Source organism: Salarias fasciatus, chromosome 19 (genome assembly GCF_902148845.1).
Source record: "Salarias fasciatus chromosome 19, fSalaFa1.1, whole genome shotgun sequence".
NCBI classification, from domain to species: Eukaryota; Metazoa; Chordata; class Actinopteri; order Blenniiformes; family Blenniidae; genus Salarias; species Salarias fasciatus.
In genome coordinates this window covers 22747347-22775059 of record NC_043763.1, presented here as the reverse complement: position 1 = coordinate 22775059, position 27713 = coordinate 22747347, and the positions used below count along the sequence as shown (strand labels likewise).

At 49.0% G+C, this 27713-nt stretch overlaps 3 protein-coding genes across 7 annotated transcripts; 1 reads left to right on the top strand and 2 right to left on the bottom strand.

Moving 5' to 3' along the window:
- Positions 1–1426: 1426 nt before the first annotated feature.
- Positions 1427–19323, bottom strand: mipol1 (mirror-image polydactyly 1). Its single transcript, XM_030117536.1, is given in 17 exon segments — positions 1427–1611; positions 2791–2804; positions 2891–2934; positions 2937–3037; positions 3126–3220; positions 4875–4922; positions 7099–7278; positions 7362–7395; positions 8787–8913; positions 9004–9109; positions 9214–9301; positions 10194–10430; positions 10528–10630; positions 10743–10768; positions 11078–11174; positions 15809–15891; positions 19109–19323. Coding segments are annotated over 16 exon segments (1377 nt in total). The 5' UTR covers positions 15819–15891; positions 19109–19323; the 3' UTR covers positions 1427–1544.
- On the top strand, positions 8619–25783 carry lrrc57 (leucine rich repeat containing 57). 4 transcript variants are annotated; one of them, XM_030117186.1, is made up of 6 exons: positions 8619–8639; positions 23217–23342; positions 24003–24138; positions 24207–24475; positions 24565–24750; positions 25071–25783. In XM_030117186.1, exons 2-6 carry the CDS (start codon positions 23259–23261, stop codon positions 25110–25112), a joined length of 717 nt encoding a protein of 238 aa, XP_029973046.1. In that variant the 5' UTR covers positions 8619–8639; positions 23217–23258; the 3' UTR covers positions 25113–25783. The 4 variants fall into 4 exon arrangements, with proteins under 4 accessions (XP_029973046.1, XP_029973043.1, XP_029973044.1 ...); XM_030117183.1 differs by lacking the exon at positions 8619–8639 and adding an exon at positions 22623–22701 and having other exon boundaries at positions 23144–23342; XM_030117184.1 differs by lacking the exon at positions 8619–8639 and adding an exon at positions 22746–22761 and having other exon boundaries at positions 23144–23342.
- haus2 (HAUS augmin like complex subunit 2) lies at positions 20276–22095 on the bottom strand. 2 transcript variants are annotated; one of them, XM_030117187.1, is made up of 7 exons: positions 21978–22095; positions 21311–21385; positions 21105–21194; positions 20964–21033; positions 20728–20860; positions 20547–20655; positions 20276–20467 (listed from the first exon to the last, which is right to left on the bottom strand). In XM_030117187.1, the coding sequence occupies exons 1-7, from the start codon at positions 22047–22049 to the stop codon at positions 20366–20368; spliced, it is 651 nt and encodes a 216-aa protein (XP_029973047.1). In that variant the 5' UTR covers positions 22050–22095; the 3' UTR covers positions 20276–20365. The 2 variants fall into 2 exon arrangements, with proteins under 2 accessions (XP_029973047.1, XP_029973048.1); XM_030117188.1 differs by lacking the exon at positions 21978–22095 and adding an exon at positions 21657–21967.
- Positions 25784–27713: the final 1930 nt, after the last annotated feature.

Below are 27713 nucleotides of genomic sequence, written 5' to 3'. Positions count from 1 at the left end.
CGGCCCCCCCCGGACCCCCCGCCCTCCACCCCACCCCCGGCATCATTGCACTAAAGCCCTCGGCCCCTTCTTCTGTGCGCTCGCGCCTTATGGAGGAAAATGTCGGGCACAATGCGGCGGCCCTCGGCCCCTTTCTTCACTGGGCCTTTCATTCCCGGCACAGAAAGGCGGAGCGGGGCCCCGGGGCCACTAAAGCCTTTTGATGGGGATTGGAATTAATTATCTCCAATAACACGATTGTGCTCGGCCGAGGAAAAGAGCAAAGAAATCCCCTCCAACACCAGAGAAGAAGAAAAGAGAGGACGATCAAAGGAAAGAGAGAGAGAGAGAGAGGGAGGAGGGGGTGAGGAGGGGGGAGGGGGGGGAGCAGCTGCTTTTCCATTAAAAATTATACGGAGGAAGTTTATTAGAGCTTTGTGAGACGGTGAGACGTTCAGCCGGGAGGTTGGTGGTCCTGGGGGGGCGTGGGGGGGTAATTGGCAGATTTCATGGTTGTTGTGGTCACAGTGGTTCAGCCGGGTTCACCGAGGAGCAACTCCAACAAAACTCCAGCCACCAAAAAAAACCTTCCCGGATTAACACCGGGCAGATTCCACCAAAGTTGGGACGCCGCGTGCGGAATTCAAATCCGACACACAAGACGAGCCAACGTCGACGCGGAAAACCCAAGAGAGACGGGATTTCATGGAAAACTGTCCGGCGGGTTGACGGAGTACGGACCGGGGTCAAAACAGACAGCAGGTGGAACAAAGGGGCAACCTGTGAGGTCAGAGGTCAGAGAGATGATTGGGTGTAAACAGTTGAATTTCAAGTTTCTCAGATTATAACGAACTTTCTGGATTTTATCAACATCATGAGATAATCTGGTCCAAAGATTCAGAGAATCGGCAGAAATCGGCCCGAAAACAGAGAGAAACCACCGCATGGAGTCAGGGACACTCCGCTGCTCCACCGTCTGCGTTCGCAGGTCATCATGACTTCCAGCTGGCCGAGTTTCATTCCAGGAACTTAAACTGAGTTTGAAGCACAAACATCCAATCAGGGAGCAGGATTTCCCTCGTCTGAAAATGACAATCACACACACACATGCACACACACACACACACACACCCTCTCTGTGTGTGGTGTTGTCAGAAGTTGGAGCTCTAACAAACTGAGTCTTTCTTCAGAACAAGCAGATTATCGGCTGCAGGATTAAACCGGGACACCCAAGTCGACCACGAGTGGTCCACCGTGTTGCCATGGCAACGCCCCCTGCCAGTGTGTGTGAGACACTGACTTGTTCAGTCTGATACTTCATTGTGTCTGTCTGTGTGTATCTTTCTATCCATCTACCCATCCATCTATACGCGCGCGCGCGTGTGTGTGTGTGTGTGTGTGTGTGTGTCCTTCACTCTTAAACATGAAGCCGATTTTGTCATGAAAATGTATTTTTATTGTTCAAATTTGAGTTGAAACCAAAACGAAGAGCAGAAAAGTAAACAACAACAACAACAATCATAAAGAGACAAACTTGTAAACAAACGGGTGAATCATCGGCCTGATCAGACGACGGCGCGGAGACGTCCACTCCCCACCTTCTTCCTCAACACCTCCACCAGACGCTCCAACCTGAGCAGGAGACAGGAGGAGGACACAGGCAGAGGGGAAAGGAGGAGGAAGGAGGAGACAGGAAGTGGAAGGAGGAGACAAGAGGAGGAGACAGGAAGCGGAAGGAGGAGGCAGAAAGAGGATGGAGGAGGAAGGAAGTGGAAGGAGGAAGCAGAAAGTGGAAGGAATTGACAAGAGGAGGAGGAGACAGGAAGTGGGAGGATGAGGCAGGAAGTGGAAGAGTGAGGGAGTAGAAGGAAGGAGAAGACAGAAAGTGGAAGGAGGACTCAGGAAATAGAAGAAGGAAGCAGGAGGTGGAAGGTGGAAGCAGGAAGTGGAAGGAGGAAGCAGAAAGAGGAAGGAGTAGACAAGACGAGGAGACAGGAAGTGGAAGGAGTAGACAAGATTAAGAGCAGGAAGCGGAAGGAAGCGAGAGTAGAAAGAAGGAGTAGAGAAGAAGTAGGAGGAGTCAGGTGAGGAGATAGGAGGAGTTAAGAGGAGACAGGAGACATTAGCATTAGCGCCATGTTTCCAGCTGCACAGGTTTGAACCCTCACTGCGGTCGGACAGTGGATGGAGGCGGTGGTGCAGTGGAAAGCTGTCCCTGTGTGACTTTGGGGAGGCGGCGCGAGTCTCATCAACTGAAAGTAATATCACAGATCAGAGCAAACACAGCTCTCGCTGTGCTCTTCAGAGTCCGCCCGCCCCCCGCTGGCGCCGGGTTTGAGCCCGGGAGGACGACGGCGAACGCAGACGGACGACTTAAGCTGTCTTCATCACGAATCTCATCCCTTCATCTTCAGGCTGATGGAAGGAGCGGCGTCAGCAGCAGAAGTCACGTTATTGAGCGCGGCGTCCGTCAGCGCGCTTCAGGCCAAATCTGCAGGATTAATTCTTCCTGATGGAATCGAACCGATGCCCGCTGAATACGAATCATCTCCACCAAAGCTCCTTAGGTCCCACCGCTTAACAGGCCTCTGAACGCCTCCCAGAGAGTGCCGCAACATGTTTCACTCTGACGACTCTGTAAGAGTTTCATGTGAGAGCGCCCAGGCTCTCCACTGCGCCTCAGAGCCACAGAAACCCGCCGACACAACAACCCCAGCGGAGGCCAGAAACCTGGGACGTTAGTCCCCGCCCTCCCAACTGAAGCTGGGGGAACACAGCGACATCTCAGTTCAGTAGTGACCTCCAGTGAACAGGTCACTCATGAACTGGTGAACGGGTTACCCGTCAGCGGTCGTCATGGAAACAGGAATGAGAGGAATGCAGGAAGTCGCACCTATGGACTGTTCTCCACCGCGTCTCGCTCCGCCTCCTGGCAGCGCTGAAGCTCCGCCTCCAGCTCTGCTTCTCCAGTGACAGCTGCTGCAGCTCGACCAGCAGGGCGGGGTCCTGAGGGTGCGGGCCAAAGAGGGATGAGAGGGGCGGAGCCAAGTCCTGAAGGCTGAGGAAAAGGGAAAAAAAAGTAATTGTAGCATCAAAACCAGAAGCAGCATCAGGTTACATGAGTGGTTATGGTCATCTCTGCTCACCTCTGATTGGAGCGCAGTGCCTTAAGCTCCGCCTCCAGCCGCCTCCGGTCCTCCAGCGCTCTGTTTCGGTCCCTCTGCAGGCTCAACAGCTGCTCCTGATTGGACAGAAGACGCCCGAGTGAGGCTGATTGGCTGTTTGTGCTTGAAGTGCAGAGAAGACGAGAGCTCTTCACACCGAGGATTAATGAACTAATGGACTCATTAAGAGCTTCAACACGGCTCCAGGTACAGAGCAGGGATTCAGGACCGACACGAGGAGGCGGAGGATTAGCGAGGCATCGTCACGTTTCCACGGAAACACTAAACAACATGTGTTACCTGTCTGCAGAGGCCTCTCCCTGCTCTGGCTCGGTGGAGGTAACAGACTGTAAAAGACGGAGGAGGTCTCCACGTCAGGATGAAAGCTAAAATCTGACCCTCACACGGGCTCTCCTCCTCCTCTCTCTCTTTACCTCCTCCTCCACCTCCTCTCTCGTCCCGCTCCTCCTCATTAAAGCAGGAGGAGAGGGTTTAAAGTGCGACTTCAAACAGAGGTAAATATGTGTCTTCTCCTGCGGGGCCGGAGGAGACGCTTCAAACGAGCCGCTGGTTTATTAATCCACATCTTTCCAAACGCAGCGTCGCCACGGTGACCTTTAACATGACGTGGGAGGGTCAACCGGGGAGGGGGGGGGGGTTAACACCTCCCTCAGCACGAGGAGATGGCATCAACCAGAGAGAGGATGAGGAAGAGGAGGAGGGGAAGGACGAATCTTTATTACTGCAGAGAGGAGGCAGGAGGTGAGAGTCGGAGAGGGGGGGTAATGAAAGGAACGTACTTTGAACTTTAACATGAGGAGTGAAGGTCAACAAAAGAGGGGAGCCCGGGGGGGGGGGGGGGGGGGGGGGGGGGGGGGGGGGTGATTAGGCTGTGGAGGTGAGCTGAAAATGAGGGGAGCTTTAATTATCACAATGGAGGAAGAGGAGGAGGAGGAGGACTTCCTGGTCCTCCAGGAGGTCCCAGTCCTCGTCCTGGTTCACTCCAGAACCCGGAGGACGACTGCTGTATTTGCTGAGTGTTGGATCCACTTCAGGTTTTGGAGGTTGGAAGGGTGGAGCTCACACTGGTCCACCAATCAGTTCATCTAAATCCAACGACCTCTGACCTCTGTCAGTCTTCCTCCTGAGACTTCAGATCCACACCGACTCTCAGTCTGAAGATCTGCACCCTTCCTTAAACCTCTCAGGCGTAGGTGCATGTCATAGGACCAGGTGGCAGGTCCGAGGCTCAGGTCTAGACTCAGGTTGAAGTCCAGGTCAGACTCGGGTCCCAGAGACATGTCTGGTCTCATTCCAGACAGAGGCTCATGTTCAGGTCCCAGGACCAGGTTATGGCTAGGCTCAGTCCAGACTCAGGTCCTAGACTCAGGCCCAGGTTCAGGGTCCAGATCCGGTCCTGCATTCAGATCCTAGACTCCGGATTCAGGCTCAGGCCCAGGTCCAGGTCTGGCTGCGGTTCCTGAGCAGCTGCTTGCAGCCTCTGAGTGAAATGAAAAAGCTGTGCAGACTCTAATCCTTGGGAGCTCGGCGCTAATTAAGAGGCTTCAGGAGGAAAGTAAACAGTTAATTTGGTTCCACAGAAAGCACAGACGCAGCCCGCTCAGCCGCAGCAACACCACCAACACAAATTCACCGTAGTCACTCAGTAGCAGACACCAACACAGAGAAACACACACACTAACAGACACTAACACACACACACACACTAACCTGGCTTGACTGCTGCTCACTGTCCTGCATCAGGTCCTCAGACGTTAACTGAGGAGCAACCCCACAAACGATCGGTTAACAGCGACTAAAGAACAGTCAACCAGCAGTCAAATCAACGTTTACACAGCTGAACTGTAGCAACGAGCATGAGCCACAGTTCAAACACGGGTCGACCAGCAGCTGACTGCAGTGATGGATGCTTGCTTTGTGTGTGTGTCCAGCTTGAGCTTTCTTTGTGGACGTCAGGATGTGCCGTGCTCAGGGACAGTGGTTTGTTGGAGTGCCCTGGTGTTCGTGCGGTGGTCGGTTTCTGTGAGGCGTTCACTGACCACGTGAAACACAGAGAGAGAAACTGCAGGGCAGTGAACGCCCCACACTGAGTTCACTCCCCTCCCCTGTGCGCCAATCAGACGCCGAGTGCCTTCACAGAGCACCTGCCTGCGGGAATCAAACCCACAACCCTCACATGAGGCAGCTGTGTGGCTGCAGGTGAGCTCCAATAAGGTGAATAACCTGTAATTACCTGATATTAGCTCAATAAGAAGCAGCTGCCGGCCGCCGCTCACTGAACGCGCTCAGAGAACGCGCCCCCCCCCTTTTCTCATATTTCCCAGAAGCCCCGGCTGCGGGGGGAGATAATCCCTGAGAGATGAGGAGCGTGAGCGCGGGATCGGTGAGCGGCGGGGGGGAGGAGAGGAATCCTCCAGCCTGGAGTGCTCTCTCTCTTCTTCTTCTCCTGCGAGGATTACACCGGCATTTGAAACATATTTCTGTGCGGCGCGGCGGCGGCGCGAGGGCGGGATTAAGGTGTTACTGTGGAGGGGTGGTGTTAACGCGGAGGGGCGGGCTGTTAAAAGATGGCGGCGCGGCGAAATCGCGAGGGGTTAGCGGCAGTCGGCCCGGCGGTGCTGCGGGATGCCGGTGCGACGCCCAGTTTTGTGGGGTTAATGGAGGTGGAGCGGAGGCTCAGTCCAGCCTGATCCGGACCGCAGAATCCGAGTGGCACGGAAACCGAGGCAGAGACAGAGACGGCCGAGCGATTCCAGGTCAACAGTCCAAACCGCGCAGAGACACACTGAAAAGTGATGGGGTCAAAGGTCAGCATGTCAGCGAGATGAGTGGGTGCAAAAACCTCAGATTTCAACTTTTCAAGTTCAAGAAAGAACTTGTGGATTTCATTGTACAGAGTAAAAAAAAAACAACCGCAATGGACTCAGGAGAACTGAAAACCACCGTCCATCATCACTCGTGGACCATCTGAGGGTGACAGGTAGTTAAACAGGCAATTTTCAAAAGCAAGGTTGCAGGTTCGATCCCCCATCTCCCAAGACCCTGAGGCTGTGCTCGAGTCCTGGACCTGACCCTGAGGACTTGGACCTCTTGCTGTGACCCGACTCTGTAAACAAAGTACTGATATAAGAAGTAAGTGTTTTCGGAACTCCTGAAGCAGCGGAGTGTTGGATGAAAGTCACTGTAATCTCTTCGTTTTATCTTTTCGGTGAACCACTTTGTCCTCATCCTGCTCCCCTGACGCTGGTTGTCGTGGTTACCCGTGTTAGCCATGCTGCTGCTGCTGCTGCTGCAGTCCTGTTGCCCACGGCAACAGTCAACTGTCAGTCACAGATGAAGAGTCTGATCTGAGGCGAGCGTCGGGGGAAAAAGGGGCGGAGCTTCCCGGTCCGAGACCACGCTGCATGCTGGGAGCTCGCTCCATCATCTCTCCCTCTCTTTTTCTCTCTGTCATCCCTCCATCAGTCAGACTTCTGGTTTGTTCATTTCACCCCCATGTCCTCCTCCTCTCCTCCTCCTCCTCCTCCTGATCCTCCACAGAGAGCGGTAATATGAGATCAGGGTGAATTTGTGGGTAATAATCCGGCGCTCTGCAGGTTTTGGTAATAAACTCTGTGAACTGAACTCAGATAATATCATCCTCAGGAGGAGATTTCTTCTTCTTCCAACTTTAAACTTTTTAATCAGCGGCACAATCACCAACTATTTACCCTCATCACCACGGCAAACCACCGTGCCCGTGCACACGCACGCACGTACCGCAACCACTGCACACAGCTACGCTGCTCATGTGCACATACAGCAAGCCAACCCACGGTGCACAAGCACACCATCCACCGTACATGTGCACGTGAAAACACGTGCACGACGCCACCGCACGAGGAACTGTCCAGAGACTGAAGTTTGTGGAACACCTGGACGGCTCCGTAGCGGCACGGCTCACCTTGACCACAGACGCGTCTCTCTCCTCCATCACGGCGTTCATTTCCTGCGCCGTGATGTCATTTCTCCGTTGCCATGCCAACCGCAGCCGCTGAACCAGAGCGGATCCGGCGTGGCGGATCTCGTGGGCCGAGTCGGCGTGGCAGACGCGGCGGAGCAGCTCGTCTACGTCCTGGGGACGGAGGCAGGAGCGGTGAAGAGCGGCACGGCCGCCGGGATTACCTGGTTACCCATGAGGTGACGAGTTAGCAGTACCTGCTCTCTAGTGTCCAGGCGACTGGCGTCCGTCCTGCCAACACACACACACACACACACACACACCCGTTACCATCAACTGACCGCCTGGCACCAGACCACTGGTTTAGATGAGGTTCCAGGGTTTCATATAGCGTCACATGAATGGATTATGGACAGATTATGGGTGATGGATGATAAACGGATGACGGAGGCAGCAGCCACGCTCTGGTGTGTGTGTGTGTGTGTGTGTGTGTGTGTGGCGCGGCGTTGAGCTGCGGCCCTGCTGGGGCCGCTGAGCCGCTCATATTACAGGTGGACGTGTGGATTTGTGCGGAGCAGGAGGAGGTGGGGCCCTGTAGCTGCGAGGAGCAGGAGGAGGGGCCCTGCGGGGCCCCTGAGCCGCTCATATTGCGGCGGGCTGGAGATGACCGCGGCGCCGCTGCAGTAATTTCCGGCGGCGCTCCCTGAAGTCGCCGTATTTTTGGATTCGTGGCGAAGCGGCAGGAGCGTGGGCCGAGCGGCCGGCAGCAGGGGAGGAGGAGGAGGAGGAGGAGGGGGGGGTCCGTGCAGCTGGTTACTAGCTGATCTCCTCCTCTCCTCCTCCTCCTCCTATGGGAGGCTCTTTCATTGAGCCTGATGCTGCTGTAATAAACTGTAATAAGGTGGCCGAGGAGGCTCAGCAGGGAGAGCAGGTAATGAAAGAGAGACGCTCCAATAAAGCTCCTGCTGCTGCTCCTCCAACTCCTCCTCTAGCTCCTCACCAAACTCACTGTTCTCCTCCTTCGACTCCCGTCTGTTTCTTCTCGAACTCCTCCTTTAACTCCAAAACTCAACACAGCATGGAAAGAGCAGTGAGGTCCAACAGGAGGTTCTGGGCCTCCTGCTGGACGGTCTGTCTCAAACGCACGCACACACACACACACACGCGCGCGCACGCACGCACACGCACACGCACACGCACACGCACACGCACACGCACACGCACACGCACACGCACACGCACACGCACACGCACACGCACACGCACACACACACACACACACACACACACACACACACACACACACACACACACACAGAGTCCTGACAGATGGAACATGCTCCTCCATATTCTGTCCCTCATAAAAAGGATTGTGGCCTCCAATATCAATTACCCCCTCCTCCTGGGGGAGGCGGGGTGGGGGGTGGGGGGGGGGGTGTTACCTCTAATTAGATTTTCTGCTCAATTTGGATCCTTGAAGAGGACGAGAGCTCATTTCACAGTTTTTAAACAAGACTAGGAGGAGGAGGAGGAGGAGGAGGAGGAGGAGGAGGACCCGTCACTCAGGGCAGGCTCTACAGAGGAGTCAGGAGTTCTCTGCACCTCCTGCTGGTGAAACGTCAACCTGGTAACTAGTTAACTGGACAACTAGTCAGTCAACTGAAGTGAAGAAGAGTAGTTACTCGGCCGCTTGCTGCAGACGGCGGACGCGAAGCAGAGCTTCGTCTCGCTCCTCATTGGCCAGCAGGAGTCGTGACATCAGAGCCTGATCCCTTTGCTTCTGAGCGGCCAGCACCTCCTCCAACAGCGCTGAGGAGGAGAGGTAAATCAAGATCACTGTGTGTGTGTGTGTGTGTGTGTGTGTGTGTGGTCTGATGAAGATGAGGATCTCCTCTTCACCCGTGGGTCTTTCCCAGCGCTGCACCTCCTGCAGCTCCTCCTTCAGCTTCTCGTCCACCTCCCTGCTCCTCAGCTCCTTCTCCTTCAGGACAAGTTGCTCCTGCAGCTGCAACACACACAAACACAAGTCACACCCAAATCCCTGTGTGTGTGTGTGTGTGTGTGTGTGTGTGTGTGTGTGTGTGTGTGTGTGTGTGTGCGCGCGCTCACCGTGCTGTTGGTCAGTCTCAGGCTGTCGAGTTCCTTCAGGAGCAGCGAGATGTTTTTATCTTCATTAGGACGCCGTGCTGAGCTCCGGCTGGACAGAAAACACTGATCACAACACAAACGGCAAGAAAGACCACGACAAACACGACAAACACGACAAACACGACAAACACGACAACGGGACAAAAGGAACGGCTGCACGTGTCAGAGTGTTTCAATGTTTCATCTGATAGCGACGCTTCAGGGTGTTTCAGGGAGTTTGCGTCTCGGGCTGTTTTAAATGTGTTTCAGTGAGCGTCAGTGAGTGGGGGCTCCATACTAACTCCACAACACCCACTCAGGGGGCTCGGGGTGTTTAAGGGTAAGTTAAGAGTGATTCAGGGAGTTTTCAGCTGTTTCAGAGAGTTGAGTGAGTTTTGGGGCGTTTCAGTGTCATTCAGGGTGTTTTGGGGTGTTTGAGACCCCCTGTGGAGACAAGCGGATCTGCGTCTGCAGTTTAATAATAATTCTCTCATATCACCTTAAAGGTCACAGAGCGAGGGCGTAATAAAGCGGGTAAATAAGACGGAGGTGACAGTGTCGCCTGTAATTGACTGTTTCTGCCTTTATAAGAGCAGCCGGCTGTGATCGTCTATTTCGGTCTGCTCACACGCTCACGCTAATCAAATCTAAATTTAATCGCCCGCTTTCACACGCTGATGCAGCTAAGATGGCGAAACACAAATTTATCTCAAAAAGCATCAAAAGAAGAAACAAAAGAAGAAGAAAAAAATGCAAGTTTAATCAAAGGCAATAAAAGTTTTTTAATAAAAATCCTTTGAGCGAGAAAACATCATGCTAATCCACCCTCATATGCCGAGAGGCTAACGCTGCGCTAAAGCTAACGCTAACGTGGGCGAGTCACTCTGGTGTCGTCCGGGCTCACTCTGCCGTTAACGCTCAGGTTTTACAGCGTCCTGATTGGTGGAGACACGTCTCCTCACCTGTCCGCACTCAGCAGGTGTCTTCTGGGGGCGGGGCTAGAAACAGCGCCCTCCACAGGCCAGTCTGCCCGAGGAGACGCACCTCTGCCGGGGGAGAACTCCTCCCCCTCCTCCATCCCCCCAACCGCTCCAGCAGCCCTGCCAGACAACGGAGACGCCGACCTCCTCTGGGAGAGGGGGGAGACGGGCGAGACCGACCTCCTGTGGGAGAGGGGGGAGACGGGGGAGACGGACCTCCTAATGGAGGGGGGGGGGCGGGGGGGTGGGGGAGAGAATGGGTGACACAAAGATTTACATCTACACAGGCCTAATGTGGGAGGGGGGCGAGACACACCTGATGGAAATGGGGGAGACAGAACTCCTGTTAAGGAGCGGGGAGACGGGGGAGGCGGACCTCCTGTGGGACACAGGTGAGACCTCTGTCAGGGGCTGGGGGGCTAAAAAAAAAAAAAAAAAAGGGGGAGACAATTACACTTCATTCATACAGTTACAAAGAGTCAGGAGTGAATCTGATTAATGCTGCAAACTGAAGTGATCCTAAATAATTACCTTGAAAACCAGCAACGACCTCCAATCTGAAACGAGAAGGGAAACTGTTAAAACACACACACACACACACAGTCCATTGACTCCCATTCATGTCTAGCCCCTAACCCTGACCCTTACCCTAACCCTAACCCACACCACAACAAAGCCTAACCCTAAAGAAATGTTTTTGCACTTTTACTTTTTTCAGTAACAACAACATGGTCAAGAAAACACTGTTTCTCCTACTTAGGACCGGAAAAAGGTCCCCACAAGGCACGTCGTTCCACGTTTTGCTATCCTTGTGGGGACATTCGGCCCTGACAAGGATAGAAATACAAGAACACACACACACACACCTCTCAGTGCTGCCCAGTTGCTGTGCTGTGTTGCTGAGCTGCTGTCTCGCAGGTGAAGGCAGACGACGTCGCAGTTCCTCGTTAACTCTGGGATTATCTACGGAAGAAAAACAGCAGCTGAAAGTGTGTGTGTGTGTGTGTGTGTGTGTGTGTGTGTGTGTGTGTGTGTGTGTATGTACTCATCAGAACAAACAGCTCTAAAACCTTGTTAAGGACAATAATGACTCTCCTCAGAAACCCACCAATCAGAGCGCAGCTCCGGAGGTGTAATTAAATTAGTGTCACATTCGAGTTTAACACTTATTGTTTCAACAGTAATTAATGAAACACACACGCACACACACACACACACACACACACACACACACACACACACACACACACACACACACACACACACACACACACACACACACAGTCAGTTTCAGAGTCCAGACGTTTAAGAGAGCGATACAATCAAAGAATCTTCCTAGAGACCACTCGGAGCTTAATCCTGGGCCCCTGGACCAGGTCTTAGTAATGGTGGAGGATTCACCCTGGTAAAGGTCTTAATCCTGGCCCAGATCTGAGTCCAGGTCCAGGTCTCAGGTCTGGTAAAGGTCTTAGTAATGGCAAAACTCTTAGTTCTGATTCAGGTCTTATTCCTGGTCCTAGTCCTGTTAAAAGGTTTAAGCAGTGGAAAAAGTCTTAGTCCTAGTTCAGGTCTGAGTTCTGGTTCAAGGTTTAGCCCGGTCCAGGTCATAGACCTAGGCCTGGAAAAGGTCTTGGTCCTGTCCAGGTCATAGGGATGCTGGTGAAGCCCTTAGTCCTGGTCCAGGTTTTAGGGCTGGTAAAGGTCTTAGTCTTGGTGAAAGCCTCAGTAATGGTAAAAGTCTTGGTTCAGGTCTTAGTTCTGGTCCAAGTCTTAGTCCTGGTCCAGGTGTTAGGTGTGGTCCAGGTCTTAGTAATGGTAACAGTCTTAGTCCTGGTCCAGGTCTTATTCCTGGTAAAGGTGTCAGACCTGGTCCTCTCTGGGGTTGTGAAACGGATCAATTTCACTTGTTAGAGAATATTTTCCATCACTTTGAAACTTTTCCTCACTGCCTCCCCCCTCCTCCCCCCTCCCCCTCCCCCGCCTCCCCCCTGCCTCTGATCTCCTTGTGGACTCAGGTCTGATTGAGCCGCCGGCTCTTCTTATTATTCATGTACAGTTACAGATGTGCTAATGTGGCTAAATCCTCCTAAATGAGCGTTCATGCCTCGCGCTCGCTTTGAAGTCTCGTCAAAGATGGAAAAATCTGCGGAAAAAAGGGGAGAAAGGAAGGCCAATCAGAGGACCAATCTGCATGAGCCAATGAGGAGAGGCGCGCCCCCCCTCCTCCCCCCGCCTCCCCCCTCCGCTTCATGTAATATAAACTGAAGTCCATTAATGTTTTAAGCTGTATTTAATACATTTTGTGCAGAAAGTTTGCAGCGCTGAGTGTCGGCTGCTCCAGCTGACTGCATGAATATTAATGACGGTGTTACCATGATTAAAGAGGCTTCAGCTCAAATCCAACACAATCCGCCCGTGATCCGCCCCGCCGACTGCACGCCGCCGCCACGCCGCCACCACGCCGCACATGAATTTAGATACGGACATTAAGCCGAGCAGAGGCCCGACGTACAGAGGACGGACACACACACACACACACACATTTACGCACACTCTCACGCTCATACGCGCTAAACATACACACACAAACACGACATATAGAAAACACGCAAACATCAATCAGACCGTTCCTCCAATCAGGAGTCGGCGCCACTCTCAAACCTTGAAAGTGGGAATCTGTGTTCACACACAGAACTTCATCAAATCTGTCCAACTGCACTTCATCAGAGGTCAGCTGACAGATCTAGGCAGTACACACACACACACAATTTGAATTACAAGTTTTCTAACAAGTTACAAAATCGTAAATCAAGTTCAGAGCAAAAAAACTCCAGCGTAACATGCAGGTGAAGACGTTTCCTCTCTGAACCACCGCCGAAGAACACTTCTGAAAACCACTGTCTGCGAACACTTTTGAAAATTTTTGAAAACAATCCTCCAAAATCCACAACGACCTGTAAGCACTTCTGAAAACCGTCGTCTGTGAACCCTTCAGAGGCCAGTTTTCATAAATATCTCCACCTGTCCAGGTGTAAACCTGTGTTTTGACCAATAAGAGCAGAAACTGACACTGCCTGCTCCAGCTTCCAGGAAAAACACAGCGAGATGCGAACAATGCTAACGGGAGGCTAATCAGCTCGCTAACACACATTAGCTGCTAATCAGGGGAATGAATGAAAAACAGTAAGAATCTCTCTCTCTCTCACACACACACACACACACACACACACACACACACACACACACACACACACACACACACACACACACACACACACACACACACACACACACGTGAACATAGAAACATTCTCAAATGTTTGGAAATGAAAATATAAAAACCTGAATCACATTTATTTGAAGGTTTGTTTTTCAGTAATAATGAAAAAGAAACCTTGTTTGTTCACATCTGTTGGTGAATAATGTTTGCTCACACGTATTTATTTATGATCAGACATGTTTGTGTGTTTGATCTGACTCCACAGAGGCCAATCGTCTGCACAGACTGGAGGAGCTGCTGTGTGTGTGTGTGTGTGTGTGTGTGTGTGTGTGTGTGTGTGTGTGTGTGTAGACCACCCACACTGCAGATTTAACGCAGTTCACATGACTCTCTCATTCAGTCTTTGTCTCACTCGGCTTTTGTCTTCTTCATCGGTGAGTAAATTAATCTACTGACTGCAGAGTGTCTGTTTGTGTGTGTGTCTGTGTGTGTGTGTGTGTGTGTGTGTGTGTGTGTGTGTGTGTGTGTGTGTGTGTCTTTCTCACATTTTATGGGTAAGCCTTAAGTTGTTCAAAAACTTTTATTTTGATAGAGTGCCATTGTCCTCTCAAACAGACCCTCCCCCGAACACACACACACACACACACACACACACACACACACACACACACACACACACAGTTTAATTCCATTTGTTAGGATAGCATATAGATACTTTAGTTTGAAGATAAAAAAGCTACAGTCAGTCACATAGAGCAGGTGTGTTTTATACCTGTGTCCAAACACTTCTTGTCCGAACACCTGAAAACCTGAACTTGCAGAACAGCTGATCCACCTGACCCTCTCCAACACCGGATCCACTTGAACACCTGCTCAGGTGGAAGACAAACACCCTCAGTCACCTCCGGTGTCCTGTTTGCCGTGGGTCCGTGGCGTTGCCATGGTAACCGGCTGTCTGTGGTCTCCTGCCGGTTTGATCCCCGGTGTTCACACGGAGCTCTCAGCCGCCGCTTCACGGCAAACATCCAATGTACCGATGTCCTCCACCCAGATTTACTCTGCAGATTAAACCCGACGGAACGGCGAAGCCTGGACCCAGCAGCCACATCACCCCTCCCTCAGACACACATTCATCCACTCATCAGTCCATCAACCACATAGTCATCCCTCCATCAGTCCATCAGCTACACATTCATCCATTCATCATTCCATCAACCACATATTCATGGCTCCATCAACCACACATTCATCAGTCCATCAGCCACACATTCATCCCTTCATCCCTCCATCAGCCACACATTCATCCCTTCATCCCTCCATCAGTCACACATTCATCCCTTCATCAGTATATCAACCACACATTCATCCCTCCGTCAGTCCATCAGCCACACATTCATCCCTTCATCAGTCCATCACTCACACATTCATCCCTTCATCCCTCCATCAGCCACACATTCATCCCTCCATCAGTCCATCAGTTACACATTCATCCCTTCATCCCTCCATTGGCCACACATTCATCCCTCCATCAGCCACACATTCATCCCTTCATCAGTCAATCAGTCACACATTCATCCCTTCATCAGTTCATCAGTTACACTTTCATCCCTTCATCCCTCCATTGGCCGCACATTCATCCCTCCATCAGCCACACATTCATCCCTTCATCCCTCCATCAGTCACACATTCATCCCTTCATCCCTCCATCAGCCACACTTTCATCCCTCCGTCAGTCCATCAGCCACACATTCATCCCTTCATCAGTCCATCACTCACACATTCATCCCTTCATCCCTCCATCAGCCACGTATTCACTCCTCCATCAGCCACACATCCATCCCTTCATTAACCACACATTCATCCCTCCATCAGCCACACATTCATCCCTCCATCAGTCCATCAGTTACACATTCATCCCTTCATCCCTCCATTGGCCACACATTCATCCCTCCATCAGCCACACATTCATCTCTTCATCATTCCATCAGTCACGCACTCATCCCTTCATCCATCCATCAGCCACACATTCATCCCTTCATCAGTCCATCAGTCACACATTCATCCCTTCATCATTCCATCAATCACACATTCATCCCTCCATCAGCCACACGTTCATCCCTTCATCCGTTCATCCACCTGCACCTCCTGCTACACCCTGCGGTCGTGGCTCAGCGGCTCAGTTTGGGCTGAGGCAGCAGGCTGCAGTCTCCATGTGAAGGAGCAGGGCTCCATCAGGTGGAGGCTCTGAGCAGCTGCAGCGGCTTCACTTCTCCCCAGTCTGCACTCATCAGATCCACAGCAGGAGCTCCTGCTGCTGCGGCCTCCGGTGCGACTAACAGCAGCAGTGTCAGTGGTCGTTTAACCGGCGTGTACTCACCTTTGTACATGTCCACCAGAGAGTCCCGCAGCTCCTTACTCGGCGTCCAGGAGGTCAGACTGGTTTCCTCTGAAGGCGTTTCACTGCAAAATAAAAAGAAACACACCAGGGTGAGACTCACACAAAAGCTTCGCTTCGCTCATTTAACAGGTTCAACTGGTTTAACTGATTTAAACTGGTTAAACTAGTAAAGAAAAATAAAAAAAAACTAAACCTACTCAAACAACCTCCTGCTGAAGACTCTTCCAAGTAGAAGCAGTGAAAGAATTCACACTCAGCTGCACCCCTTCAGCCAGCGCATGTGACCAGCTGACCTCAGGTCACGTGACCCTGCAGCTGAATAATCCAGCACGCTTCACCGTGTGAACCGGTGTTGGATCAGATGCTTCAACCAACCCGCAACAAGCTGAATGCTCCTAACTTCACTGTTTTGGTTTTTTTTTTTTCTTTATAGCTCAGGGCTCAGTAGTATGGATAAATGACACGTGACTGATTCCAGGTTAAAGTCTGGTTGGCGGCGTGGTCGGACCCGTCGCCACAGTAAAAGAAAGAGTTCTTTGTCGAGTAAAACGTGGTCCAACTACAGCTCTTCCACTAACAACTGGGTTTCAAACCACAACCTTCCAGCCTCAGACAGACGGACTCGCTGTGGTGAGATACCAGGTGAAAGCAGGGGTCAACAGTCAGCCCTGAACCCTAACCCGGTGTAACCAACAACCTGCTCCTCCTCTCATCCAAACAACATGGCGTCTTTCCTGTTTACCACCCAGTCACTGATCAGGTCGACTGTCTGCTAAGAAACACAGAGGCAGATCGACTATGAGAACTGAAAGGTCCAGAACCCAGAGAGGAAGGAAGTTCCAGACACCCGACAACGACCGAGGGACAAAGCACTCCTCCAGTAACTCAGTAATCCTCCCAAACATTTGGCCGGTTTGATACAGTCTGCAGTTGAAGAGAACAGTTCACAATGTGTCAAAGAACTGAGAGTCCAGACCAGGTTTTAAAACGAGATGTTGAGGTCAGATCTGACAGGAAGGTGGTTGTTAATCCAGTAAAAAAAAAAACCTCGACCACATGTTTCAGACTCAACCAGAACAAAACTGTCCAGTGTTTCCTCAACATGTTCAAGATTATTTAAAATAGATTCCTGGTCTAAAAACATCTTTGATCTGACAAAAACATTTTGCTCCTAAAAAGCCAAACAAGAACTTCAGCATGATTTTATAAGAACTTAACATCTCTTTCACCTATTGTATATTATTTAATCGAGAAATATTTGAATAATAGTCATTAATCGTTTTTTCTTCCGGTCTTCCTTTGGCCGTCCTGCAGTCTCTTCTCTCCTTCAGAGATGGTACTTGATAGACTACAAGTTAGAGATGATGTATGACAGATGATAGTGACAGATCACAGGTTACAGAAAACTGATGATGTATTATAGGTGACAGAATACCGAGTATAGATAATAGATAAATTATAGACAATAGATGGTAAACTACAGACATAAGAGTATAAATGACAGATTCCAGATTATGGAGGTTTCCACAGATCACAGCTGTCTGATCTCTCACTGGATTCGCTGCTGCAGCTCACAGATCTTCCTTTTCGCTCTGAGCAGGGCGAGCTGAACGTCCGCCGCTCTGCTGCTGCCCGACGCCATCAAAACCCTCGGATGGAGACGCGCTGGACGTCTCCATGGTAACCGCTACACCGAGGCGGAGCCAGGCTGCGACTGGCCCGCGGCCGTCCGCAGATGAAATATTGATGAGCTCAGCGGGAGTCAGTTTACCCAGTCAGGCTGTTTGTGACGCCGGTGCAGCCACGGCCGACCGGCTGCGTGAGAACGACAGATGACACTTGAACGCATCGCTTGGCTGATGTGTTTATTGCAGATAAACAAGTGGGGCATCAGAGCGTCTCGGACTCGCGCAGCAGTTTATCCAGCAGCACCACGTCAACACGATGCTTCATCACAAACCGCCCGTTCAGGTGGAACACCGGGATGTCCCAGCGGTACCGGACGAACCACTGCTGGTTCTCTGGGAGGCTGATGTCCACCTGCTCAAGCACAAACTGACACAAACACACACGGGTTAGCATTTGGCTGTACACACACACACAAACACACTCGCTTGAGTGGGACTCACTCTGTGTTTAAAGGGCTCCAACAGTTCTTTTGCCTCATCACACAGTGGGCAGGGGTCCTGTAGGGACAGGTGTAATCTGATTACACAGACAAATAACTAGTCTACTCACTACTATCTGTATCAATCTGACTACAATTAATAGTTACTTTATAAATTAAACTGACTGAAAACAAACTAAAAACACCAGAAAATTTGGGACATTGTGAAAATACATACAGAATAAAATCATTTACAATCTGAATTCCATAGATCACATGATACAAGTGTTGGCCAACAGAGGTTTACAAGAGTGTTTGCTGGTGATGGTTTGCAGCAGTGTGCACTGACGATGGAGTGAGAGTTGCTACCTTGGTGAACAGGGTGAGTGTAGGTAAAGTTTTGGTAGAACACAGTCGGAGCTGCAGAGCTGCAGGTCGACTCAAAGTCTTCAGCAAAAACATTTCATCTGAGAATAAACAGACACAGACAAACTGTGACTAACCTGCAATCACAGGGCAGAACACATCATCCTGCAGGACAGACGACCAATCACAGAGCAGAACACGGCGTCCTCGCACACAGGTGATACATTCAAGCTGAGCTGTGGTTAAATTCTTGGTTACAGATGAGAGTACACAGGCCTGTGAGTGACATTAGTTAACCTAGTTAGTGACACAAGCAGGTTGTTTAAATCACATGACCGTCAGTCAGTTGTTTGATTGGTCCACATTTACCTCTCAAACCACTTTAGAATTGTCCAGAAACTCAAACTTGATGTTTAGTTATTAGAACTAAATCTTAGCTAAGGATAACCAACTATTCTCTTAATTAGTTGGAGAATGATCAAGCTGTTTTTTAATGTTACATTTTGACAGTCCTTATTTCTTATAAGTGCACGTTTTCCTGTCAAAGTTGTGAGTAACTGGAGTGGCTTTTTGTGTGTTTTAGGGTTAGGGTTAACCCCTGACCCTGAAAAGGAAGAATGAAATAATTAAACATGAGAAGTTTTCCGAAGCAACAACTTTAAAATTTCCCATTTTCCCCAAAAACCTTCAATTGACTACAATCCGCTGCTTTTCCCGATGAAAGGATGTATTTTTCATTGATATTTTGGACCATAGTTAGCCTGTTAGCTCACTCATGTGTTTGCCTTGCGCTCCACTGCACCCACCGAGTCCCGGTCCTGATGTCCTCTGTCCCGGCTCTGACCCTGGCTCCGATTCCGGTCCCGACTCCGGTTCTGATCCCGGCTCTGATCCCTTCTGTCCTGGCTGTTTCTGTGATTTTATATTATCGCAAAACTTGGGAGCCGAAAACAAACTCGAAGAATTTTCTTCTTCTACGTCTGATTTGTGTCGTCTCCTTCTTCTTCTACGGTGCAAAACACAGCGTGTCCTGGTCCTCCGCTCCGAGGTCTGTCAGCACAGATGTGTGTGAGTAGAGCGAAGCGTAGATATATTCAAATAGAACCACAGTGCTATATAGAAGTAGAACAACTGCTCGCATAAGGACATGTAACTCATAGTGCGATAACTAGGACGTTTCATAGCTACAATTTAGATTATTTTATTTATATTCATTTATTTATTTTTTACGTTTGTAGCCATTTATAGCAACTTTTCCTCTTTATTTTAGTGATTTTGATTGTTTTATTATTGTGAATTCTGGCTGTTTCAAAGCATTAATTCAGACCATTTTTGAAAAATAGTATTGTATGTACATGAAATAAAAATGAAATCAAAATGTTTTGCTTACATAAAATTTTGCTGAAAGCTTCAGAGATTCACTAAAGAAGGGCTGAAGAGGCACGTGAAGCTCCAGAATGTTGCAGACCAGTGATTTAGATAGATATAACTGAACCATCATCTGGGATGAGGACTGTCTTTTTCGCCAGCACAATGACTAGAAGATCTTTTTACAAAATCTATGATAAGAACTTGCAGAATTTGCAACACATTTTCACCTGGTTTGATACTGAAATACTTTTTAAATTTATAAACAGCGATGGTGATGTTAGTTATTCAGGTCATAACAGTGTTGTAATTTCTGCTTATTATAATTGCATAAGAGCAACTTTTTTCGTAAAGAGCCGAAAGCATTGGAAGAGTAGCGGGTCCTCATCCAAGATGACAGCAACACCTGTGCTAAGGTCCAACATAGACAGCAGCAGTCAGTGAGGCATCTACTCACATATGTCTGTGTGTCTACCGATATATGCTCACATAAACTGCTGTCAGGTGTTCATCTTAAAAAGCACAGTTAGAGGCTCCGTCAGTCGACTGTGAACTCAGTGTACTCTGACTGGATCAGGAAAAACACTGAGTCATAGAGTGGCGGAAATCTCATTTTATTACACAGAATACAGAATAAGAAACTACAGGAATGTTAGAGGCCACAGTGATGAGGGCAAAGGTCAGAGGTCATCCACTTAATGAAGACAATGATGAGCAGAAATCTTCCCCTCCAGAAGCTGATTGGCCAGATTTTCTGTCTGTACACCTATAAAGGAGAGCTGGTCCACAGAGCGGTACTGAAACACAGAGGGATTCGGTTGAACCTCGACCTTGTGCAGCAGAGTATGATTGGTTCGTTTAGGTCATGTGACTCACCAACAGGCTCTGGTGTTCATTTATGGACTCCTGTGCGTGGGTGGAGCTTAGCTTGTCCTCCAGATTGACAATGAACTCAAGCATCAAGTCGAAGACCTCCACCACAGACCTGCAACAGAGACGACCCCTGAGGACCGGGACAGACTGGGACCGGGGTGGTTACCATGGAGACGGCGTGTACCTGTGCAAGTGACTGGGGATGGGCAGCTTGTTTCCGGTGACCGGTTGCATCAGTCGCTCTCTCAGCTTTTTGTGGTTTTTCAGGACCTGCTGCAGGTGTTCGTTAAACATCTGGATCTCCTGGAACCTGCGAACTGTGAAGCACAGCTGCATCAGAGAGGGCGGGGCTTCTCTCAGCCCGCTCTGATTGGATAGAACCCGTCACCACTGCTAATGGGGAAGAGAGTCCAAACTCACTGAGGTGGAACCTGTGAGCAACATCTGCACTCTTCTGCTCCAGCCGCAACAGCTCCACCTGCAGGCGCAGCTGCACACAACATGTTTACTGTGACAGCGCGTAAACAACATGTTTACTGTGGCAGTCTGGAAACACCATACCTGGTCCAGCTCTTGCGTTGCTTTTACGTGCTTATCAGTTTCATACAGGTGAGAAGACAAGACCGAGTCTTGGAGAGAAGCTACCTCCTCCTGAGGACAGAAAACCACCAATAGTCAGGAATAAACTGTGGGTACTTCAGATCATCTGGATTAGAGTGTCAGTATATACAGTATGTGGATTTACAGGTGTGTGAGGCTTCGCTGACCTCAGTTACCACTCCCTCAGAGACACAGTTGGACAGCAGCTGACCAGCTGCAGACTCAGAACTCTCCTGAAAACTCTGAAACAAGGAGGAACAACAGTAAACAAAAGATGAACCAGTGAAGTCGCTTAGCACCTCAAATACCGTCTGCTCACCAGGTGAATATAATTTATTTAAATGTTTTCTTCTATAATTTATGTTAAGTGACATTTCAATACTTTTTTTCAAATTTTTTGTAATCAAATGTTTTACTGAACAAGTATGCAACCAAGAAATCTTAAGTAAGTTCTTTTAGTTCTTGTTTAAATAGAGAAAATGCAGACAAATTTGTGTTTACAATGATCTTCACCTTAAGAGATGATGCACAATCTGTCAAGTTGTCCAGAACTACTGTCATCAGTCGGCAGCACACATACTAATCATCTGAGTAACTGAGGCTATTTCTCAAATGAAAAGTGACTCATCTTCATATTTGCTGGAACGCTGCTACAGGACACAATAAACAACTGATCAAAGGGGAGGACGGATCTGCAGATAATCTGACTAATCAGACAACATCATCGGCGCGATCTGCGGATCTTCAACTCTCTGAGAGCCACAGACACCGACACAGGCAGCCGGTCCGGTCCGGTCCGGTGGTACCGGATACTACCCCGGGATTTCTCCTCACCTTCTCTTCCGACACCAGGCTCTGTTCCTGAACCGGCGCCATTCTCGCGGATTTTCTCGTCACTTTTTTCATTTTCTTCTTCTGGTGCGGTGCTTCTGTGCAGTGCTTGGAGCAGCAGCGCCTCCTCAGGATGACCCAGTACTACGCCTTCATACCGCTGCTCCTATTGGCTGTTGACTCTGACGTCATTCATCAGGATCATGAACTACATAGACCTACAAAAATAGACTCAAAATTAACATTATTTGGAGCTAAAAAATATTTTAAAAAATACCCAGCATTTGTAGTTTCCCTCCTGAAACCTCAGCATTGACACGATAAAAATTAATTGATGTTTCTGAATTTTGTCTTTGTTTTCAGTTGTATTGAACCATCATCAGATACAGCAATGTTGTAAACGCCAAAATTATTGTTCAGTCTTACATGTGAAGTGTGGTAAAATTGCGTGTGATTAATGATCCCGCGTGTATGCGTGGGATTCTATGTATATTATGCCCATGATTCTATCTGTAATAGAGCTTTGATTGTAGTTTGTTTCCTTGCTTCTACCTGCATTATATCTATGATTCGTTCTATCTGTTTTGTATCTATGACTGTACCCGCTGTGGTCCTGTGTGTTTTATATCTATGATTCTATACGCGTGTCTCTATGGTGAAGCAGGGCGGCTCCTGCTAACGAGCTAGCGAGCTTCTGGTTGAACCGAACCGGGGAGTCTGTTAACGGGTAATTTCCTGTCAGTACCGGGATTCAGTGAGCAGTACCGGGCCGTGCTAGTCTTTGACGGTCAGTGCGGGACCTTAGTGGTCGGTGCGGGTCTTTAGCAGCCCACGGTTGGTGATTAGCAGCCGGCAGAGCTAATCCTCCATCAGACCAGAGGGTGCTTGTGAGCTCCTCAGACACTTTTATGACTGTCAGGAAGAGGTGAAAAACTGAATTAAAAATATGGCGTTTATTGTTTCTGACTGAACCATTAACACTTTTAAACTTTGCATTTTTTAAAAGAATAAAGTAAATCTGTTTGAACTACTAGAATGGAAGAAACAAAGTACTGAGTCATAAATCTGCTCTGACATGATCACCTGACTCAGCAAAAAGCTTCTATCTGCATGCTTCATTCATCTGAAATGCTGCTGGTGGGATTAAAATCTCTCTCTGTCTCCTGCAGGTGTTTCTTCACCGGATCGCGTCAAGACCACCGAGCAGGAGGAGCTGATCCACCAGCTCCCCATGAACTCTGCCCCCCTGCTGTAGACTGATCAGGGAGGAAGAGGGGGGTCCTGATGGGGAACAGCGCTCTGAAGTCCCACCTGGAGACCTCCCAGAAGACGGGAGTGTTCCAGCTGACTGGGAAGGGCCTGCAGGAGGTGAGTGATGGTGGGTGGATGGCGCCCCCTGCTGGCAGTTAGAGGAGTTACAAAAACACCAGAGCTGCAGAGTGTCCAGTGTTGGGACAGTAATAGATCACTTGCAGTGGTCAGTCCTGTACAGGTAGTATATTACGGTCAGTGGTCGCACAACACCGGCCAGCGCAAGTAACAGATTACTTTCCCAACACTGTTTGCATGAAAACAGAAAACTTTGATAGTCTTCTGGGTGTCTGTTTATATGACAACAGCGCTCGAAGCTACTGAAAACAGCACTTTGTGAAAACAGCTCCCAAGGTGGGACTTTTTGAACTGAAAATGCTCCGTCTCTGAAGTAGTGCGTCACCCACGAAGTTCTCCAATTCCATGGTCTGGCCATATGAATGTCTGTGTACTCACCATTATTAGTGTTTATATTGTATCGTTCTCTGTGTAAAGACGAAAAAATGCATTTTCATTTGAAACACTGTGGTGTAAACTGGATCTGTACTGCACCCTGAACATCCAGTCAGACGTGTAAGAGCCCAGAACACTTTCTCATCAATCGTAACAAACCTCAGGGTCCTCAGAACCCAGACCTTGTGCGCACACTCATGAAAGTCGTGCTTTAGTTTGATGGTCGTGTTCAGGGTCAATCCGATGTTTCTGATCCGCTTTCAGTTTCCCGAAGAACTGCAGAGACTCACCGCCAATTTGAGGACGGTGGATCTGTCTGGGAACAAGATCGAGGTTTTACCTGCTTCGATCGGGAACTTCCTCCAGATGAAGAGTCTCACACTGAACTCCAACCGGCTCAGTGAGTTGACCGTTAACTCTCCATGATCAGTACTAGAACGACCGGCTGATACCCCCTTCTGACCTCAGCCGCGCTCCCCTCTGAGCTCGGGAAGCTGAAGAAGCTGGAGACGCTGAGTCTGACTGGGAACCGCATTCAGCAGCTGCCCCCCACTGTAGGCCAGCTCAAAGCCCTGCGAACCCTCAACCTGGCCGGGAACCAGATCTCAGAGTTCCCCTCTGGACTGGGAACCCTCAGGCAGCTGGACCTGCTGGACCTGTCCCGGAACCAGATCCAGAGTGTCCCTGCAGAGGTCTCTGAGCTGCAGGCCATCGAGATCAACCTCAACCAGAACCAGGTCGGCTTGGACTGAGATCTCAGTGAGCCAGAAGCAGGTTTGTCATTCCCGATGTTGCGTTGCCATAGTAACCAGGTCTCCTCCTCTAGATCTCAGTGCTGTCGGCGGAGGTCTCTCGGTGTCCCCGGCTGAAGGTTCTGCGTCTGGAGGAGAACTGTCTGGAGCTGTCGTCCATCCCTCACTCCATCCTCACTCAGTCGCAGGTGTCTCTGTTCTCTGTGGAGGGAAACCTGTTCGAGGTCAAGAGACTCCGGGACCTGGAGGGCTACGACAAGGTGAGGACGCCACAAAGCAAACAAACACAGGAGCCGTTTACACAACAACGGCGTTCCGAGCCACTGGAAATGCATCGTTTTTTAAATGTTCAAGCTCCGTCTTCTTGGAGACGGATACACACTACGGCTGCAGGAAATAGTTCCTCTGCACATGTGCGAGTAGATGGTCAATAAGAACAGTGTTTTCCTCCAGAGTGTCACGTCTCCCAGTCCAGACTCTCCTGGTCCTGGTGGACTTCGTAACATCGGTCCACAGATCAAAAGCATGAACTGCTGGGAAAGGTTTCAGTCTCTGATGGTCTCTGCTGTTCTGTTTCCAGTACATGGAGCGTTTCACAGCCACGAAGAAGAAGTTCACCTGAGCTGTGGGAGTCGGCCGAGGCCCCGCCCCTCCACACGCCCTCCCCAGCAGCTGCTGCTTCAAACCCAGCATGACCACCACAGAAGAAGATGTGAAGACTTCTTTTCCCTGAGAACCTTCATTGTTCACACAGGAAACACTACTTGAAGTTCTACAGGAAGCAGTTTGACATCTGCTGTGATGAGAGAAGAGTCGTGTTTGTCAAGCTCAGAGGAAAAACAAACTTAACACTAACTAAGAAAACTATGGCGGTCTTTCATTTCGGACGGTCGGTATTTTCCACTCTTCAGTCTTGGAATTAGTATTTTATAATGAAGGAGACAACAGGACGTTTCTATACCTGCTTTTTATTAATATTAGTATGCACTGTCGATCAGAAGAGGTGATACTCTGATGAACGAGCGATCCTGAAGGCATCATGCTCAGTACTGAAACCCCTGAGGAAGTCAAGGAGAAACTCGCCTCCTCCTGCTGCTCCTTCCTCTTCCTCCTCCTCTTCCTCCTGCTGCTCCTTCCTCTTCCTCCTCCTCCTCCTGCTGCTCCTCGCGTCTAATTTCTCCCCTGCTATGTCTCTGCTTTGCTTGTAGCAGCGTTTCTTCTCCTGATGCTGTAAACGTTGTAAATGAAGGTGAAGGATGTGAGGACGTCATTAAACTGAACATCTTTACTTCATTTGAAGGTTTGTTTTCAATCTGAACGCTGGAGTTCATCACTTTAAAAACCTGGACCACGGGGGTGTGATACACTGCAGTATGACCACACACACACACACGCACACCCACACACACACACGTCAGACCTCTTTCTCTAAAAGCACTGTTCATATTGCAAACAGATCGATCCCAGTGAAAGACGCTCATATTACATGATGTGTGTGTGTGTGTGTGTCCAGAATAAAGGAACATCATAACACACTATATATGAAATCCAGTTTGTTACTTTTTGGAACAACGACTCCCTTTTCTCTAAGGAAGAAGTCTGGATTTACTCTGATACAATCAATCGTTCAATCCTGCTCAACAAACTCTGTCTATCTGGTATTGCGGGCTGTTGAGCTGATCAGAAGCTACTTACCAGAACGAAAATATTATGTTAAGATGGGACTGGACTCATCTAGAAAACTCTGCATTTCTTATGGCGTCCCTCAGGGGTCTGTTTTGGGACCCAAACTTAAACATATTTAGTTTATCGCATCTTTTTGCAGATGACATAAATACTATAAATGAAGAAGTAAAGTGGAAAAAGTAGATGGATAGTAATAAATTATCGTTAAATCTAAATAAGACTAAGGTAATGAAGTTTGGGAATCCATAATCAATTCTGAAGCACAGATAATGATTGACGGTGTACAAATTGAAAATGTAAATAAAAATGAAGTTTTAGGAATTATAATAGTAAATTATCATGGAAAGACACGTCAGACACAAAAACAAAAATCTCCACAAACTTTTTCAATTATACATAAAGTAAGACTATATCAGGAAGGAACACACTCTCGATGCTCTGTGGAACTTCCATACCTCACATATTGTGTTGAAATTTGAGGAAACAGTTATTAAAGCACAATCAATCCACTAGTCACATTATAGATTCCAGCAGTGCGGAAAAACGCGCTCACTCTTAATCTGTTTATTCAGTCAAAAACGTTCAAATCCATGATCTTTTAAAATATTAGACATCTGTAATTCTATTCAAAACATTTAACAAGGACTCTTCATGATACAGGTGACAGCTCATGAAGTGAAGGGATATGAACATTTCACAATACCTACATTTTGGACCACTTACACAACAAGTGTGTGTGTGTGTGTGTGTGTGTGTGTGTGTGTGTGTGTGTGTGTGTGTGTGTGTGTGTGTGTGTGTGTGTGGAGTTAAACTTTGGAACTGTCAGGATATCACACACAAGCAAGGCCGAAACATCACAGAGTCAAGCTGCTTTACGAGCAAATGTTCTGGTCTCAATGTTCTGGAAGTAGGCCAAAGTTCTTTTGTTGTGTTTGCCTTCTATTGAAAGCACTTGATTTATTGATTTTACTCTGTGCAAACCTCTCATTTTAAGAGTTTTCAGGCTCAAAATAAATGAGGGAATGAAATGAAGAAAGTGAGGTGTTTGGTGGATTGAGGATCACTGCTGGACTACATGAGAGAAGTCTGGAAGTGGCAGAAATAAAAATTGCACTTTATGGAGAGTAGCTGGCTATTTCCACAGTTACTCACACCAGCAGGTGGCACACACACACACACACACACACACACACACACACACACACACACACACACACACACACACACACACACACACACACTGAATCTGATCAGTTCAAACAAAGCTAGATTTTTTTGTGATGAAATTAAAGTATTAAAATAATCAGACTGGTGAAAACTGGAACCATCGTTTATTTACAGGAGAATGTAACAAATACACACACACACACACACAGAGAAAGAGAGAGAGCGAGAGAGAGAGAGAGAGAGAGAGAGAGAGAGAGAATCTTTAAATTAATGACTATTTACAAAGGCTAACATCCATGAAATAAACTAATCAACCGCGTAAACAAACTGCAGATTGAGTCCTCCCTCCATACCCCCCCTTCCTCCTCCT

Bases quoted from the DNA above. Each gene is read 5' to 3' on its own strand.
- haus2 (XM_030117187.1), bottom strand. From the start codon at position 22,049: ATGAAAAAAGTGACGAGAAAATCCGCGAGAATGGCGCCGGTTCAGGAA. The intron at 21,195-21,310 runs GTCAGCGAAGCC...TTCTGTCCTCAG, and splicing joins CTGAGGGAGTGGTAACTGAG to GAGGAGGTAGCTTCTCTCCA. The intron at 20,468-20,546 runs GTGAGTCACATG...TCTGTGTTTCAG, and splicing joins ATGAACACCAGAGCCTGTTG to TACCGCTCTGTGGACCAGCT.
- lrrc57 (XM_030117186.1), top strand. From the start codon at position 23,259: ATGGGGAACAGCGCTCTGAAGTCCCACCTGGAGACCTCCCAGAAGACG. The intron at 23,343-24,002 runs GTGAGTGATGGT...ATCCGCTTTCAG, and splicing joins CTGGGAAGGGCCTGCAGGAG to TTTCCCGAAGAACTGCAGAG. The intron at 24,139-24,206 runs GTGAGTTGACCG...TTCTGACCTCAG, and splicing joins ACTGAACTCCAACCGGCTCA to CCGCGCTCCCCTCTGAGCTC.